We start from the raw sequence: 18,887 nt of genomic DNA on the forward strand, positions 1-18,887 counted from the left end.
CACCAAGAGGTATTTGCAGAAGTGACGAAGCGTTGGGGAATTCCGCTGATCGATATGATGGCATCTCGCCTCAACAAGAAGCTTCCGAGGTATTGTTCCAGGTCAAGGGACCCCCAAGCCAGTGCAGTGGACGCCCTGGTGACTCCATGGGTGTTCCAGTCGGTGTATGTGTTCCCTCCACTTCCTCTCATTCCAAAGGTGCTGGGAATCATTCGACGAGCAAGAGTTCAGGCGATTCTCGTCGTTCCAGATTGGCCAAGAAAGGCCTGGTATCTGGATCTTCAGGAATTACTTGTGGAAGATCCTTGGCCGCTTCCTCTAAGAGAGGACCTGTTATTGCAGGGACCATGCGTGTTTCCAGACTTACCGCGGCTGCGTTTGACGGCATGGAAGTTGAGCGCCAAATCTTAGCTCGTAAGGGTATTCCCGGGGAGGTCATTCCCACTCTCATTAAGGCTAGGAAGGAGGTTACGGCGAAACATTATCACCGTATTTGGAGAAAGTATGTTTCGTGGTGTGAGATTAAAACGGCTCCTGCGGAAGAATTTCACTTGGGTCGGTTTCTCCATTTTTTGCAGGCAGGCATCGATGCAGGCCTGAAATTAGGCTCCATCAAAGTGCAGATTTCGGCTTTATCTATTTTCTTTCAAAAGGAATTGGCCGTCCTCCCAGAGGTTCAGACTTTTGTGAAAGGAGTGATGCATATCCATCCTCCGTTTGTGCCTCCTGTGGCACCATGGGATCTTGAAGTAGTCTTACAGTTTCTTATGTCTTCCTGGTTTGAACCTTTGCGTAAGGTTGAGTTGAAGTTTCTCACTTGGAAGGTAGTCATGCTGTTGGCTCTGGCGTCTGCCAGGCGAGTGTCAGAGTTGGCGGCCTTATCTCATAAGAGCCCGTACTTGAGTTTCCATTCGGATAGGGCGGAATTAAGGACTCGTCAACAATTTCTGCCGAAGGTGGTTTCTTCGTTTCACATTAACCAACCTATTGTGGTACCCGTGGCTACGGATGCTGTGGCAGTTCCAAAGTCTCTGGATGTTGTGAGAGCTTTAAAAATCTACGTTGCCAGGAAGACAGAGGCGCTGTTTGTCCTGTATGCTTCCAACAAGATTGGTCATCCTGCTTCGAAACAGACTATTGCACGTTGGATTTGTAGTACGATTCAGCAAGCTCATTCTTCGGCTGGGCTGCCGATGCCGAAGTCGGTAAAGGCCCATTCTACCAGGAAAGTGGGCGCATCTTGGGCGGCTGCCCGAGGGGTTTCGGCACTTCAGCTTTGCCGAGCAGCTATGTGGTCGGGTTCAAACACCTTTGCTAAGTTTTACAAGTTTGATACCCTGGCTCAGGAGGACCTCATGTTTGCTCAGTCGGTGCTGCAGAGTCGTCCGCACTCTCCCGCCCGTGTTGGAGCTTTGGTATAGACCCCATGGTCCTTTTGGAGTACCCAGCATCCTCTAGGACGTAAGAGAAAATAGGATTTTAGTACCTACCGGTAAATCCTTTTCTCCTAGTCCGTAGAGGATGCTGGGTGCCCGTCCCAGTGCGGGCTGTTACTTGCAGTGTATTCTTGCTGGTTAAATTAGTTTATACACGGGTTGTGTATTTATTGTTTCAGCTTGTTGCTGTTGTTAATTCATACTGTTATCTGGTTTACTGTTACTCCGGTTGTACGGTATGTTTGTGGTGTGGGCTGGTATATTTGTAGCCCTTAGTTAATACAAAAATCCTTTCCTCGAAATGTCCGTCTCTCCTGGGCACAGTTCCTATAACTGAGGTCTGGAGGAGGGGCATAGAGGGAGGAGCCAGTTCTTCACACCCAGTTAAAGTCTTTTCAGTGTGCCCAAGCTCCTGCGGATCCCGTCTATACCCCATGGTCCTTTTGGAGTCCCCAGCATCCTCTACGGACTAGGAGAAAATGATTTACCGGTAGGTACTAAAATCATATTTTTCATTTTAACACCTTCGCTCTGTGGTTCCTAGTCCTTCTCCTCCTTTTATGTGAAGTTACATGTATCAACCACAATCATGTCTTTTCCAATCCCGTCCTTCTTAGGAGTCCTTGCGTTCTTCTTCTTTTCTGGTCGGCTACCAATTCCAAATAATGCCGTCAAGTCTCCAACGTTGAACTACTACTGGATACCTATTTTGGTGAGTTGCTGTAAGGCCAAGCTACTGTATGTTTTCAAGAGAGCGGATGTGATTTGGAAACTAGAGAGAGCCAAATAAAGACCTTGATGGGGCTCTCTCTTGTGTATAATTTACGTGTGTGACTTAACTTTATCTGTAAATAACATTTCTCTAACGTCCTAGTGGATGCTGGGAACTCCGTAAGGACCATGGGGAATAGCGGGCTCCGAAGGAGGCTGGGCACTCTAGAAAGATCTTAGACTACCTGGTGTGCACTGGCTCCTCCCACTATGACCCTCCTCCAAGCCTCAGTTAGATTTCGTGCCCGGCCGAGGTTGGATGCACACTAGGGGGCTCTCCTGAGCTCTTAGAAAGTTATAGTCTTAGAATTTGTTATTTTCAGTGAGACCTGCTGGCAACAGGCTCACTGCAGCGAGGGACTAAGGGGAGAAGAAGCGAACTCGCCTGCTTGCAGCCGGATTGGGCTTCTTAGGCTACTGGACACCATTAGCTCCAGAGGGATCGACCGCAGGCCCAGCCTTGATGTTCGGTCCCGGAGCCGCGCCGCCGTCCCCCTTACAGAGCCAGAAGCAAGAAGATGGTCCGGAAAATCGGCGGCATGAAGACTCTGTCTTCACCAAGGTAGCGCACAGCACTGCAGCTGTGCGCCATTGCTCCTCTCACACACTTCACACTCCGGTCACTGAGGGTGCAGGGCGCTGGGGGGGGCGCCCTGAGGCAGCAATAAAAACACCTTGGCTGGCTAAAATACCTCAATATATGGCCCCAGGGGCTATATATTGAGGTAAATACCCCTGCCAGAATTCCATAAAAAACGGGAGAATAGGCCGCGAAAAAGGGGCGGAGCCTATCTCCTCAGCACACTGGCGCCATTTTTCCCTCACAGCTCGGCTGGAGGGAAGCTCCCTGGCTCTTCCCTGCAATTCTACAGTACAGTAAGAGGGAAAAGAGAGGGGGGGCATTAAAATTGGCACTGTATACAGTATATTATATAAAAGCTATTAGGGACATAACTCAGTTAGTCCCTGTATATATATATATAGCGCTCTGGTGTGTGCTGGCATACTCTTACTCTGTCCCCCCAAAGGGCTTTTGTGGGTCCTGTCCTCGTTTAGAGCATTCCCTGTGTGTCTGCGGTGTGTCAGTACGGCTGTGTCGACATGTTGAATGAGGAGGGTTATATGGTGACAGAACAGAGGCCGATATATGTGATGTCGCCCCCTGTGGGGCCGACACCAGAGTGGATGGATAGGTGAAAGGTATTAACCGACAGTGTCAACTCCTTACATAAAAGGGTGGATGACGTAACAGCTGTGGGACAGCCGGCTTCGCAGCCCGCGCCTGCCCAGGCATCTCAAAGGCCATCAGGGGCTCAAAAACGCCCGCTCTCTCAGATGGCAGACACAGATGTCGACACGGAGTCTGACTCCAGTGTCGACAAGGTGGAGACATATACACAATCCACTAGGAACATCCGTGACGTGATCCCGGCAATAAAAAATGTGTTATACATTTCTGACTTTAACCCAAGCACCTCTAAAAATGGGTTTTAGGTTTGGGGAGAAAAAACAGGCAGTGTTTTGTTCCCCCATCAGATGAATAAATGAAGTGTGTGAAAGCGTGGGTTCCCCCGTTAAGAAACTGGTAATTTATAAAAAGTTACTGATGGCGTACCCTTTCCCGCCAGGTGGATAAGTTACGCTGGGAGATATCCCCTAGGGTGGATAAGGCGCTCACACGTTTGTCAAAAAAAGGTGGAACTGCCGTCTTAGGATACGGCCACTTTAATAGGTACCTGTTGATAAAAAACAGGAGGCTATCCTGAAGTCTGTATTTACACACTCAGGTACTAGACTGAGACCTGCAGATCGTGCTGCTGCAGCGTGGTCGGTGACCCTGTCAAACAGGGATACTAGTTGGCAAACATAAAAACATATTAAAGACGTCGTCTTATATATGGGGGATGCACAGAGGGATATTTTGCCGGCTGGCATCCAAAATAAATGTAATGTCCATTCTGTCAGGAGGGTATTAGAGACCTGTCACTGGACAGGTGATGCTGACTTAAAAAGCGCATAGAGAGCCTTATAAGGGTGAGGAATTATTTGGGGATAGTCTCTGGGACCTCGTATCCACAGCAACTGCTGGGAAGAAATAATTTTACCTCAGGTTTCCTCACAGACAAAGGTACAGTCCTTTCGGCTTCAGAAAAGCAAGCGGGTCAAATGGCGCTTCCTTTCTGTACAGAGACAAGGGTAGAGGGAAAAAAGCTGCACCAGTCAGCCTGTTCCCAGAATCAAGATTCTTCCCCCGCCTCCTGTGAGGCCACACCATGACGCGGGTGCTCCACAGGTGTAGCCAGGTACGGTGGGGGGCCGTCTCAAAAATTTCAGCAATTAGTGGGCTTGCTCACAGGTGGATCCCTGTTTCTTTCAAGTAGTATTTCAGGGGTACAAGCTGGAATTCGAGATGTCTCCCCCCAGCCGTTTCCTAAAATATGCCTTGCTGACAACTCCCTCAGGCAGGGAGGCTGTGCTAGAGGCAATTAATAAGCGGTATTCCCAGCAGGTAATACTCAAGGTGCCCCTACTTCAACAAGGACGGGGTTACTATTCCACACGGGTTGGGGTACCGAAACCGCATGGTTCGGTGTGACCCATTTTATATTTAAAATCCTTGAACACAAAAATTCAAGTTCAAGATGGAATCGCTCAGGGCAGTTATTCCAAGCCTGGACGAGGGGGATTACATGGTATCCTGGGACATCAAGGATGCTTACCTGCATGTCCCCATTTACCATCCTCGCCAGGAGTACCTCAGATTTGTGGTACAGGATTACCATTACCAAGTCCAGACACTGCCGTTTGGACACTACATGGCACCGAGGGTGTTTTATCAAGGTAATGGCCGAAATGTTGATACTCCTTCAAAAAAAAAAAAAAAAAAAGGGAGTTGTAATTATCCCGTACTTGGACAATCTCGTTATAAGGGCGAGGTCCAAGGAGCAGTTGGTAGTCGGGGTAGCACTATTTTGGAAAGTGCTACAACAGCATGGTTGGATTCTAAACAGTCCAAAGTCACAGCTGGTTCCTATGACACGTCTACTGTTCCTGGGGATGGTTCTGGACATAAACCAGAAATAGTGTTTCTCCCGGAGGAGAAAGCCAAGGAGTTGTCATCTCTAGTCAGAGACCTCCTGAAGCCAAAATAGGTAGCGGTGCATCATTGCACGCGAGTCCTGGGAAAAATGGTAGCTTCCTACGAAGCAATCCCATTAGGCAGGTTCCATACAAGAACTTTTCAGAGGGACCTGTTGGACAAGTGGTCCGGATCGCATCTTCCGATGCATAGGCTGATAACCCTGTCTCCAAGGACCAGGGTATCTCTACTGTGGTGGCTGCAGAGTGCCCATCTTCAAGAGGGCCGCAGGTTCGGCATACAGGACTAGGTCCTAGTGACCATGGATTCCAGCCTTTGAGGCTGGGAGGCAGTCACACAGGGAAGAAATTTCCAGGGACTTTGGTCGAGTCAGGTTATTTCCCTACACATAAATATTCTGGACCTGAGGGCCATTTACAATGCCCTGAGGCCGGCAAGGCCTCTGCTTCAAAACCAGCCGGTACTGATCCAATCAGACAACATCACGGCAGTCGCCCATGTAAACCAACAGGGCGGCACAAGAAGCAGGATGGCGATGGCAGAAGCCACAAGGATTCTCCGATAGGCGAAAAATCATGTGTTAGCACTGTCAGCAGTGTTCATTCCCGGAGTGGACAACTGGGAAGCAGATCTTCTCAACAGACACGACCTCCACCCGGGAGAATGGGGACTTCCTCCAGAAGTCTTCCAATAGGATTGTACACCATTGGGAAAGGCCACAGGTGGACATGATGGCGTCTCGCCTCAACAAAAAGCTATAAAAGATATTGCACCGGGTCAAGGGACCCTCAGGCGATAGCTATGGACGCTCTGGTAACACCGTGGGTGTACCAGTCGGTTTATGTGTTCTCCCCTCTGCCTCTCATACCAAAGGTACTGAGAATAATAAGAAGGCGAGGAGTAAGAACGATACTCGTGGATGGCCAAGAAGAGCTTGGTACCCAGAACTTCAAGAATTTATATCAGAGGACCCATGGCCTCTGCCACTCAGACAGGACCTGCGGCAGCAGGGGCCATGTCTGTTCCAAGACTTACCGCGGCTGCGTTTGTCGGCATGGCGGTTGAACGCCGGATCCTGAAGGAAAAGGGCATTCCGGAGGAAGTCATTCCTACGCTTACTAAAGCCAGGAAAGAGGTTACAGCAACTCATTATCACCGCATATGGCGAAAATATGTTGCATGGTGTGAGGCCGAAAGGGCCCCAACAGAGGAATTTCAACTAGGTCGATTTCTGCATTTCCTGCAAGCAGGAGTGACTATGGGCCTTAAATTGGGTTCCATTAAGGTACAGATCTCGGCTCTGTCGATTTTCTTTCAAAAAGAACTAGCTTCAGTACCTGAAGTTCAGACATTTATAAAAGGAGTGCTGCAGAGTCAGCCCCCGTTTGTGCCTCCTGTGGCACCTTGGGATCTCAACGTGGTGTTGAGTTTCTTAAAATCACATTGGTTTGAACCACTAAAAACCGTGGATCTGAAATATCTCACGTGGAAGGTGGTTATGTTATTGGCCTTGGCTTCTGCCAGGCGAGTATCAAAGTTGGCGGCTTTGTCTTGTAAAAGCCCTTATTTGATTTTCCATATGGATAGGGCAGAATTGAGGACTCGTCCCCAGTTTCTCCCAAAGGTGGTGTCAGCGTTTCACCTGAACCAGCATATTGTGGTGCCTAGGCTACTAGGGACTTGGAGGACTCCAAGTTGCTAGACGTTGTCAGGGCACTGAAAATATATGTTTCCAGAACGGCTAGAGTCAGAAAATCTGACTCGCTGTTTATCCTATATGCACCTAACAAGCTGGGTGCTCCTGCTTCTAAGCAGACTATTGCTCGTTGGATTTGTAGTACAATTCAGCTTGCACATACTGTGGCAGGCCTGCCACAGCCAAAATCTGTCAATGCCCATTCCACAAGGAAGGGGGGCTCATCTTGGGCGGCTGCCCGAGAGGTCTCGGCTTTACAACTTTGCCGAGCAGCTACTTGGTCAGGGGCAAACACGTTTGCAAAATTCTACAAATTTGATACCCTGGCTGAGGAGGACCTGGAGTTCTCTCATTCAGTGCTGCAGAGTCATCCGCACTCTCCCGCCCGTTTGGGAGCTTTGGTATAATCCCCATGGTCCTTACGGAGTTCCCAGCATCCACTAGGACGTTAGAGAAAATAAGAATTTACTCACCGGTAATTCTATTCCTCGTAGTCCGTAGTGGATGCTGGGCGCCCATCCCAAGTGCGGTTTATCTGCAATACTTGTACATAGTTATTGTTAACTAAATCGGGTTATTGTTGAGCCATCTGTTGAGAGGCTCTATTGTTTCATACTGTTAACTGTGTTTCATATCACGAGTTGTACGGTGTGATTGGTGTGGCTGGTATGAGTCTTACCCGGTATTCAAAATCCTTCCTTATTGTGTACGCTCGTCCGGGCACAGTACCTAACTGAGGCTTGGAGGAGGGTCATAGTGGGAGGAGCCAGTGCACACCAGGTAGTCTAAGATCTTTCTAGAGTGCCCAGCCTCCTTCGGAGCCCGCTATTCCCCATGGTCCTTACGGAGTTCCCAGCATCCACTACGGACTACGAGAAATAGAATTACCGGTGAGTAAATTCTTATTTTTGCTGAAAAATTTTCATATTATTGCTGGAGTAAGTCTCTACTCAGTGGAGTAGATGGTGGTCTTTGTAACTGTTCACAGGCTGGCTCCATGACTCATGACTTTTTCACTATGGGCCTAATTCATATTTGTATTCAAGCCCAATGGTTTGAGTACAAATACAATGTTTGGGGGTCTTGTTATCTTGCCAACCACCCCACAGTTGGCCTGTGCAGACTTGGAGAGTCCCGTGCCCTGGACTTGAACCTTAGTGTTAGGGACCTACCAGATGAGGTCACCTGGTCACAATTGGTGGGCTCATTTTTTTGGACAAAAATTATGCTAAGCACCTCAAGTTTGCTCTGTTAAATTGCAGAGTTTATTATAATTATTCTGATTAGCTGTGCCTCTGTATTAATTTTTTTCTGTGTAGAGCTACAAGTCTCCGCATGATAGCACCACCTGGAATTAGGGTGTGCAATCCAAGGTCCCCCTTCCATGTACTGATTTAGCTCCATGAAATATCAGCATCAGCTGTGCTACAAGGATGACCTGATATATCTATGAACGACATAGTTCACAGACATATAGACCGTACACACCGGCCGCTGGTCCTGCCAAATTATCGTTCGTTGGCTGTATGAGTGATATATATTGGGCAGTTCATATCCAGCATAAGACCTGTTGTCATGATGGCTCGTTCTTTCTTCTTAAAGCTGCTTTAACCCAATCATAGCATTGCTGTGATATCACAGTAAGGGAAACTCTCCATGTCCCGGTATTTTATCACCTTTATCTTTCCTTGCAGACGGTGGTTGTTGGGTCCTATCTGATTGCGCAGGGCTTCTTTAGTGTGTACAACATGTGCGTGGACACCCTGTTCCTGTGCTTCTGTGAGTATTATTGCCCTTGTTTTACTGTAATGGTGTGTTATGTATTTATGGCATCAATTATCTATAGAGGAATTTATGAAATCTCATGATAGATCACTCATTGCTGGTTCTCTGTCTACATAGACATATGGCCAAATCTGATTTAGCTGTTCACCTCTGGGGCCCCATGGCCTGATATGATGGACCACCATTAAATCAGTCGCACAACTCTTGCCTACAAGGGTCAAATGTAGTAAATTTCCAACCAGATCTACCATCTATTCCAAACATCTTTCAACTCCTGATAAGATGCTAATCAGCGTCTATACAGTCAGGGCCATCTTTTCGTATGGGCTCAATGGGCTCTTGCCCAAGGGCCCCAGGAGTATAATGGCCCTAGGCTGATAGCTGAGGGTCTCCTATTTCCAGGGGTACCAGGTTTATGAAAATCGGCCTTGGGGAACCAGAGATATCTGACTTCAAAGCAGTGGTCCCCATCCGAGCCTGTTAGTTTATCTTCCCAGCAAGATATCTTGGGTTCTGTCTGACTGAGTTTTTCTTAACGTATACTCCAAAAGCTGTGACTCTCCCCTTTTGGTGGACACTGGCAGCTTGACTCTACTATGCCCAGAACCAGAGATATCAGCCTTCAAGCAGCTGGTCCCTGCTCCAGCTCCACATGCCTGGTATGCAGTTTTATATTTTCATTAGGGATTGCTCTGGCTCCTGAACTCTGATCCCCAAGTTCCCAGTACCTCCTGACAGGTGGGACTCTCTAGTATGTTACCCCATTAAATGCTAAGAAATCTATTTCCAGGAACTGGAGATATCTGCAGTCAAGCAACCTGCCCTCCCACCAGAAAATGATGAATATTAAGCCCACTCCACTATCCACTCCTCCCCTACGTATTAAACACCCCCTACCACCCTGAAAGTCATGTATCAGGGATTCTTCATTCAGCCCAACGACCCCTTCTACAGTTTAGTGTTCTCCCTCCCACCCCATCTGTGCAGTAAAGGAGTTATTAGCATAAATTACTGCACCAGGTCCTACATGCTGAGTGGAAGATAGAACACCCTCTACCGCCCGCAGGACATCAAATCTGCCGCTGATAGCACCTGTCGCTCCTACCGCTGGGGGATTGGTAGGGGCCCGAGTGCATTGCTGTGCCCAGGGGCCTACACTGCTGTTAAGACGGCCCTGTATACAGTATGCCGTGTTCTGTGACCAGTAAGGTCTCAAACTACTTAAATCACAGCATGTATGATCAGCTGTTAGTTATCTCTGAAAAGGTAATGGCTTTCAAAGGTTCTTAAGACCTTGGAGCTCTGAAGTTGGGTAGATATTTTTAAATATGTGGGTCTGGATTTACAAAATATAGTGACATGGGCAGTGCAGCCAGTGAAACATGATAAACAAACCTCACTGGATTGGTAGGAAGCAAGGCCCCATTCTGATGACCCAGAGCCGGCCATAGGCATAGGCAAACTAGGCAATTGCCTAGGGCATTTGATATGCCCAGGGGCATCAGCAGCTTCTGCTGATTAAAATGATATGAGGCATGCCTATATTCTGTGTGTAGCATTTCTTATGCAGATACAGCCACAGTCTCACACACAATATATAGGCATGCTGCATGTCATTTTAATCAGCAGAAGCTGCTTGTGCATCCTAGCCACATAGCAATGCAAATAAGATGCATTTTCATAAAAAAAAGGTGCAAGATTTATGAGGACACATCTGTATCCAGAGGCAGAGGTCACAATGTTATTAGCAGTGTGAGTGCTGTGTGCATGTGAGTGGGTTGGTTGTGCAGTAGTGTTCGGAATATGTGTAAGGAGCATTATGTGTCATGTAAAAATGCATTAATAATGTGCAATATATGTGTAAGGGGCACTATGTGTGTCATTATGTGTATAAGGGCATTAATAATGTGCGGCATATGTGTAACGGTACTACTGTATGTGTGTCATTATGTATATAGGGGCATTAATAATGTGCAGCAAATGTGTAGGGGGCACTATGTGTGTCATTATGTGTATAAGGGCATTAATAATGTGCGGCACATATGTAAGGGACATTATGTGTAAAATGGCATTAATAAAGGTTGTCATAATGTGTAAGGCACATAGCCCTCTTTGGGCTGTGCGCCAAATGTGCGAACTGTTCCTATTTAAAATATAGGGGGTACAAACACCAAAATAAGGACTGCTATGGGTGAGGGGTGATGGTGCTGGGAAAGAGGTGCAAGGTCAGAGGCGGAACCAGCGGTAGTGCTAAGGGGCACCAGCCAAAATCTTGCTTAGGGCATCATATTGGTTAGGGCCGGCTCTGTGGTGACCTGTACCATCCCATATACTCCCAACTCACATTAAACATCCATGGGGTTTAGTTAGCCTTGGTGTTAGAGTTTGAGGAAAAGCAAACAGGGCTGATTGCTCCTATCCCAAATCCAGGGAGAAATTGTAATACCTGGGATGGGTGGTGGGTAGTTGGAGATTTGAGAGACTACCATATTTTCTGATAACTATATCTTTATTGCTTGTACTTTGGGCCTGATTCTGATTTGGAAGGAAAAGCAAAAAAGTAAGTAACTTTGTATCTGGTACAAACCATGTCGCCATGCATGGGAAGCAAATACATTTATATTGTTTCTGTGCAGGGTAAATACTGGCTGCTTTTGCATGTGGTCCATAAAAGGTAGACTGCTTTATTTTTACACTGCACTTTAAATTTCAGTTTGGACACACTCCACCCAAATCTAACTCTCTCTGCACATGTTACATCTGCCACATCTGCAGTGCAACATGGCTTTGCCCAGGTGCAAAGTTATTTGCTTTTTATTTTTTTTGCTTTAGTTCCAAATCAAAATCATGCTCTTAAATGTCTATCTTTTTTTTTTTTTTTTTTTTTTTTTTTTTACTCCCTAGTGGAAGACTTGGAACGTAACGATGGTTCTGCAGAAAAACCATACTACATGCCTAAGTCGCTCATGAAAATTCTGAACAAGAAGAATCGACCACCTAAGGAAGAGAAGAGAAAGAAAAAATAATTGGCATTTAGACATTTTCTGCTTTTTAAAAAAATTTTTTATTCAATTCTGTTTGCAATTCAATCACTTTCTGTTATGAGCCGGAGATTGCAAAGTGACCATTCAGTTTACATTTCATTTGACACTCCTTTGATGAAGTAGGGTTTGATGTTAGCCATGCGTGGACTGTTCAGTGGCAGGATCTTCTTTCCAACAGGTAACGTGTGGTCGAATAGCTTGTGCCAAGTGGTTGCCAGGTGACTGCTCGGGCAGGCTGACAGTGGCCATGCGCCAACTAGAATCGCAGGCATTGCCAAAACTGATCTGCTGCATGTGTGGCTAGCAGGAGAGTGAGAAGAATTTGGCATAGTGCTTGTCCAATCCTTCCGTGACCTCATAACTGTGACAATGGCTTCCTCTTGCCTTTCTGTCTGCTATCGTACAAGCCATTATATTGCACTATGAATCGTTCCTGTCATCTTCATTCAGCGGAGGCAGCCATTTTGAAGTCTGAACCAATATCCCTGAGAATGCAGCCAGTTCACTCGCTAGAGGCCAGAGTATGATCCTAAGAACAATTTGTGGTGTTAGAATGGTGAAAGGGTACTAGCCCCCACACCGCACCCCAAGCATGGTGCTTCTTCCTTTGTGCGGAGATAGGCGAGACGGCCGCAGGTAGAGGAGGTGGATGTCCGTCCTCTGTCATTGACCTAACAGAGCACACCACCACACTCCCAGCCTATCACAGTGTAGCAGCAGCCTGGGGTACTACTGCAGAAGGTGAGAGCCTCGGAGGATGCTCTTGGCTTAATTTAAATGATAAAATACAGCCCTCTCTTCCCTTTGTCAATGATTGAAGAGGGAGAGGAGAAGGTTCATTTAAGGAGAACCACTACATGAACCAGAGGATATTCATTATGGTTTAGGTGGCCCCAGAAATTGTGGCGCCTTATCCAACTGTCTCAAATTGCCAAATTGGGAGTCCCAGTTGCTAGTAAATTAGTTGGCTACATTGTCATGAAGATAGCCCATAAAATGGCTGCTTTCTCTGTGTGAAGGCGAACGGTGTTTTTGAATGCCTCTCTTATCTGTCTTGTTCCTTTCCACTTGTAATCTGTGTCTTATTTGCATTTAACATTTCTTGTCTATACATTTGGCTAAATTAATAGTTTACGTCTGCTGACCTTTTATTTTATTATAAATCTAATATATGTAATACCAGCACTGTGATCTTTACATTATCCATATATCAGTGGAGTAAGTTGCACTAATTAACATTAGTTGGATAACTTCAAGTGCAATTGTTTATACGTGGAGGAGTCATTTTATTTAGCGCTGTCAACTCAAAAGTGAAAATGAGCCCAGGTGTTTTTTTAATTTTACCATTCATCCAGATTCCTCATAAATCAGGAATTTTTGGATCTGCATCAGAATCTGCCCTACTTTTATACTAGCTAAGCCAGCTTTGCCCCGATCCCCCTGCTTCCTGGTTAGATGTCGCCCCCCGGTCTTTCTGCATTAGCATCAGAGGTCAAGGGTCTACAGCGACATCTACAAATCAAGCAAAGGGTAGGGGCTTTATAGAGCCATAGATTTCAACGGAGAGCACTTTATGGTGTGTATATATTTATACAATGTATATAAAGGACTGATTTTTATCTACAGATTATAGATTTTAAAGTCCAGATCTATCAAGCCTCGGAGAGTGATAAATTGCACGGTGACCAACCAATCAGCTCCTAACTGTCATTTTTCAAACACAGCCTGTAACATGGCAGTTAGGAGCTGGTTGGTTGGTACTTTATCTCCATGCAATTTATCACTCTCCAAGGCTTGATAAATCTGGGCTTTAGTGTGTTAAGTTAGATATTATACTCAATGAGACTTCACATGTGTACATAACTGTATAATTTTGTGTATAAATAGTAATACACAGTCCGAAATTACTATTTTCCAAAGAGTTTAATAAATTGAATTCCTTATAAGTTGTCGCGTTTTATTACCATTTACTGTGCATGGCGACAGGGCAGCCATTGGGACGGGGGTGGGGGGGGGAGGCGGGAGGGAGAGACTGAGCGCACTGGTGTCCCAGGCCCTTACAGAGAGGGGGGCCCAGCCCTGGCTCCTGCCTCCAATACCTGTAGAGCTGCACCAGTCTGTGAATCAACAGCGGGCTGATGCGCAGGGAGGATTTCTTAAAACAAGCCTTCCGTGCACATCGGCTCTCTGTGAACCATTTCTGTAGGTCTGCAACGCTCCACCTATATGTAATGTCACAATGTATGACATCACTTAGGGGTGGAGCAGTGCGTCAGAATCCTTTTTTTTTTGAGAGGGAGGGGCCTTGTCTATTTCATCAGTCCCGGGCCCCATCATTTCTGATGGCAACCCAGCATGGCAAAAGTTACAACAGGCTTCGGAAACCTGACTCTCCCAGCGTTATGGACCCAGCTCTTTCCTGCAATCAGTTACGTATAAGACATTTACAAGGGTTGCATTCCTGATATTCTTATCACTACTGCACTCAGTATGGAATAGAAATACATTTATAATAAATTAAATTGTAAATCCTCTGCTACCAATATCTCCCTTCACCTAGAGCCCTCTAGTGGTGGTGCTCAGTATAACAAGGATACATGAATACCATTAGCAATAGTGGCTGATGAAGAGCGAGTACAACATTCCTTGTTTATAGTGTATCTTGGGGGTAATTCTGAGTTGATCGCAGCAGGAACTTTGTTAGCAGTTGGGCAAAACCATGTGCACTGCAGGGGAGGCAGATGTAACATGTGCAGAGAGAGTTAGATTTGGGTGGGGTGTGTTCAATCTGCAATCTAAATTGCAGTGTAAAAATAAAGCAGCCAGTATTTACCCTGCACAGAAAAAAAATAACCCACCCAAATCTAACTCTCTCTGCACATGTTACATCTGCCTCCCCTGCAGTGCACATGGTTTTGCCCAACTGCTAACAAAGTTCCTGCTGCGATCAACTCAGAATTACCCCCCCGTTGTGCAATACGCAAGCCCAGAGTCCTTGGGTGCACTCATATATGCCTGTGTGATTAATTAACACCAACACTCAAGTGCAATTAAAAGACATTTTATTTACAAATTGAAGCAGATTACATCCCCGAGATATGATAAATACAAATGACCATTGTTTCATCAGATTTGGGCATTTGGCCCTTCAGTATAATCCCACCCTGTGGCAGTCAAGCAAGGGGTGGAGAAGCGCCATCCCTTGGCATAATTCCATTAGTACATTACTCAGAAAGCAGAGGTAGGAGCTGCCAGTCTTGACCACCACCAGGAGAGTTTTGGCAATACCGGCGTCCGATCCTGTAAGATGGTGGAAAAACCTGTACCACTTTGTGCAATTCAACGTGTACTACATGAAGAGTAAATGCCAGCCCTGATGCATAGAAACCAAGGGCAATTACCAATATGCCACTCTTCCTCTGATGGCAGAAAGCGGAGAAGCCGATAATGTGTGCGTTTCATTGGCCAGTAATTCATACATCATCAGCTAGAGGCAAGTCCTTCTGTACCTGTAGAAGTGCAGCATCCTCTTGCAGCGCACCAATCAGGTGCAATTGTAATTCTGTGATGGCAGTGATTAATAAGCGTAGCATATGGCAGTCAGAAGATACTATACTGTTAAGCTTAGTATATGGCGAGAGCGCTACATATTCCCTAGCATTAATGTCCTGGTACCATACTGTGTAACAGTACTAGTAATGACTCAGTTTTCCAGACTGGTCGGGGTATACAACAGAACAATATACCCCTACCCCACTTACCGCATACACAGAGTACTGTATGTACAATATGCTCATTGAAGTATATAATAACAGGCTAGGAGGGGGATTCAAGCGTTTTGCACACTGGCAGCCACTAGATGGCGCACAACAGCGCAATTCAAGTGTAGCTCCATTCAGGCACGCAGCCACGGGGGCTGACATTACGGTTATGTTGTTCCGTCATGTTGACGGGCTGGTAACCAGTAGGTAGTAATCTGTTACTGCCAAACAAAGTAATTGTTTGGTTCATTTCTAATTAACATATTGTTACCTCCACGTACTGCAGCATATTCAGTATAGTAAACAGGCAGGTATTTGTAAATTATATAGAATACACAAGTGATGTAAACAGGTGCGTCTTATTTATAAGGAACAAAATGCAAATAGTACTGTAGGTTATTGTGGCTATTACAAGTCATCATCGATTCCTGTGACCTGTATAGAACAAGATTGTGCTTTATGATCACAGAAGGTCCAACATCTGATAATCAAGAACAATGTAGAAAAAAAAAGGAGTTCTATTGTTTGGTGCACATGTGTCACTTCTTAAAGTAAAATCAAGCTTTATTCAAATATCATTCAAATGGGGCAGATGCATTAAGCCTGGAGAAATGATGAAGTGGAAGGTGATAAAACACCAGCCAATCAGCTCCTAACTGTCAGGTTATAGACTGGGTTTGAAAAACGACCGTTAGGATTTGACTGGCTGGTGCTTTTTCTCTTTCCATTTTATCACTTCTCCATGCTCAATACATCTGCCCATCAGTTTCTTATCCTTCATTATCTTTTGTAATATTAAATAGAATAATATATTCCTTATTCATAGTTTATATATTATTTAATCATTCCCTATACACTCTTGATAAAATAAATGAGGCAGCTGAGGAACAAGAAGATTCAGCCCTTTTAACCAGTTATAACTTTCTTTTGTTACACTTACTATTTTCTTATATGCATAATTAATGTTAAAAAAACATACAAATAATATATGGACCATTGTTATTACATAAGGTTATAATGTAGGATGGGAAATATACTATTTAAAATGATAATTGAACAACGATTGCAATTTTCTTTCCACTATGGACAAGAGCGCACCAGACAAAAACAAATAACTCTGCTTTTTCTACTTTTTGTTCTTGATAGGTTTAAACATAATGGAAGCTCCATATTCTTATCAATCCTATTAATATTATAGGCTGGGCAGGATCCTAAAATCATCGACACATGACGGTTTATGAGAAAAGGTCCAGTATGTTACGTTACTGACTCTTCATATAAATTATTCTGATGTGATTTGTCCACTGACATCTGATAGGCATACGTTACAGTACAGAGCGTGTTATCCCATATATAAAACATAATACAGAAAATAAATGTTTCTCTAGTAAGTGACCCCTTACCACTTCAGGCTGTAGAGGACAGAGTTGCACCATGGAGAGGGACCGGTCACCTATTTTCCTAAATGGCAGCATCAGAGTACCGGGAAACCCCCACCTTAATAAATCATTTTGTATTTGCAATTGAATTGTAAGTTTACCGATCTTGAAAAGAGCAATTACATCCCCCAAAACAAAGTCCTATATGTACAGTATATAGAGGTATAGAAACTAAGGTTGCATAGATGAGATGTATTTATATACAAACTGTAATCCTGAGTAATCCTTGCACCATACTACATCCATCATTCCCCAGTCATCCTATGTAATGACTGCTGTTATTTCCCTCACACCATGATAGCTTACACCAGCATTCACTTCTGACAACCCAGTAGTAGTTGGTAGGCTTCCATGTGACCCCAGCCATGGCACCCCCTTAGTAACCTGGGTGACCTCAGGCCAGCTCCCTTACTCGGTAACCTGGGTGACCTCAGGCCTGGCACCCCTTCAGTAACCCAGGTGAATCCAGGCTGGAACCCATTCCCCACAGGAACCTGGGTGACTTCAGGCCCAGCAAATGCCCCTCCCCCCACCAGTAACACGGGTGACTCCAGGCCAGCAACCCACTCACAAACTCAAGTGATCCGTGACTGTATTCCCAGCTAGTAAACCAATACTATATTAATATTAGTGAGATCGCAGCTCCCATCAGATTAGATGATTGGTAGACCTGAAAGAGAAGAGACACAACAGATTAATGAACATCTGATGATGCCCTCAGCTTCTCATCACACAATGCAATGAGAGAGTCATATTGATCTCAGTCATGTGGTCACTGGATGTTTGCCATGGAGGTATAATAGGAGTTGTGGGCTATAGTTGTGCACATTCAGCGATCTAGAACAAAAAGCAATAGTAGAAGTGCTAGCTTGCGGCACAAAACATCAAACTTCATTCTTTCCTTCTGAGGAAACCTTGCTGGCTGAGGAGAGACGCGTAAAGGATTTCTGCATGCTGATACGGACTGCCCTGCTCTATGCCAGCCACCGCTTTCCATCATTGAGGTTCTGTTCACACTGGGCTGATCATCTGTGCCGCTGTGATGCGCCTATCCATATACTGTAACCCCCTCCATCCCCTGCACTGACCTATCACTCTTGCAATCCCTGATGTGTCTATTTCTTATAGGCCCTACACATTGGCCGATCCGCCGCCGAGCTGCCCGACGGCGGATACGGCCGACGGGCGACCCGGCGGCGGGGGGGCAGTGACGGGGGGAGTGAAGTTTCTTCACTCCCCCCGTCACTCGGCTCCGTAGACTTGCAGGCAAATATAAACGATCTCGTCCATATTGGCCTGCATGCACAGCCGACATGGCCCCAGCAATGAACGAGCGTGGGGCCGTGCATCGTTCATCGCTGGAGCCTCCACACTGCACAATATGAACGTTATCTCGTTCATTAATGAACGAGATCGTTCATATCGGCCAGTGTGTAGGGCCCATAACACATGCTGTCATTTAGAAGCATTCCTTTATTGTTCTGTTTGAACCAACAATTAGTAGTAATACTTACTGTATCTGGAACTCTACTCCCCTTCTGAACCTATTCTGAGTAGGGGCTACATTTATTTATTATTTATTAGCCGGTTCTTATATAGCGCAGAAAATTCTGTTGAGTTTTACATGTTTCTTGCAGTACCCATCAATATGCTGCTCATTTGGATTTGTAATAATAATGGCTTGGATGTAAGATCCGCATCTCTCAGCTACGAGTAGACAGATTGTTCAGCTCTGTACGATGAGCAGTCTTCCAATGCTCACATATATGGTGGCCAATCCCAGGATCGGCGGGATCCCGGGATTTAGGGCCAAAAACGGGCAGGCTCCAATCCCGGGGATTGATGGATCAGCGTT

At 45.6% G+C, this 18,887-nt stretch overlaps 2 protein-coding genes across 6 annotated transcripts in view; one reads left to right on the top strand and one right to left on the bottom strand.

Annotated features, from left to right (window-relative positions):
• SLC44A4 (solute carrier family 44 member 4) overlaps positions 1-13,778 on the top strand; it is a 145,095-nt gene extending 131,317 nt beyond the window's left edge. Inside the window, exons 20-22 of the mRNA XM_063938139.1 lie at positions 2,054-2,148; positions 8,698-8,782; positions 11,693-13,778. Coding sequence (XP_063794209.1) covers positions 2,054-2,148; positions 8,698-8,782; positions 11,693-11,814 — 302 coding nt within the window. The 3' untranslated portion in view covers positions 11,815-13,778. The remainder of the gene's footprint in view (positions 1-2,053; positions 2,149-8,697; positions 8,783-11,692) is intronic.
• A 1,101-nt stretch (positions 13,779-14,879) lies between these two features.
• The window catches only part of LOC134949521 (uncharacterized), a 164,200-nt gene continuing 160,192 nt past the window's right edge, over positions 14,880-18,887 (bottom strand). For all 5 annotated transcript variants that reach the window (XM_063938141.1, XM_063938145.1, XM_063938144.1 and 2 more), the window contains one exon: positions 14,880-17,702. The gene's annotated coding sequence lies outside the window, so the exon portion shown is untranslated. The remainder of the gene's footprint in view (positions 17,703-18,887) is intronic.

The sequence above is a fragment of the Pseudophryne corroboree genome, chromosome 8 (assembly GCF_028390025.1).
Source record: "Pseudophryne corroboree isolate aPseCor3 chromosome 8, aPseCor3.hap2, whole genome shotgun sequence".
NCBI lineage: Eukaryota > Metazoa > Chordata > Amphibia > Anura > Myobatrachidae > Pseudophryne > Pseudophryne corroboree.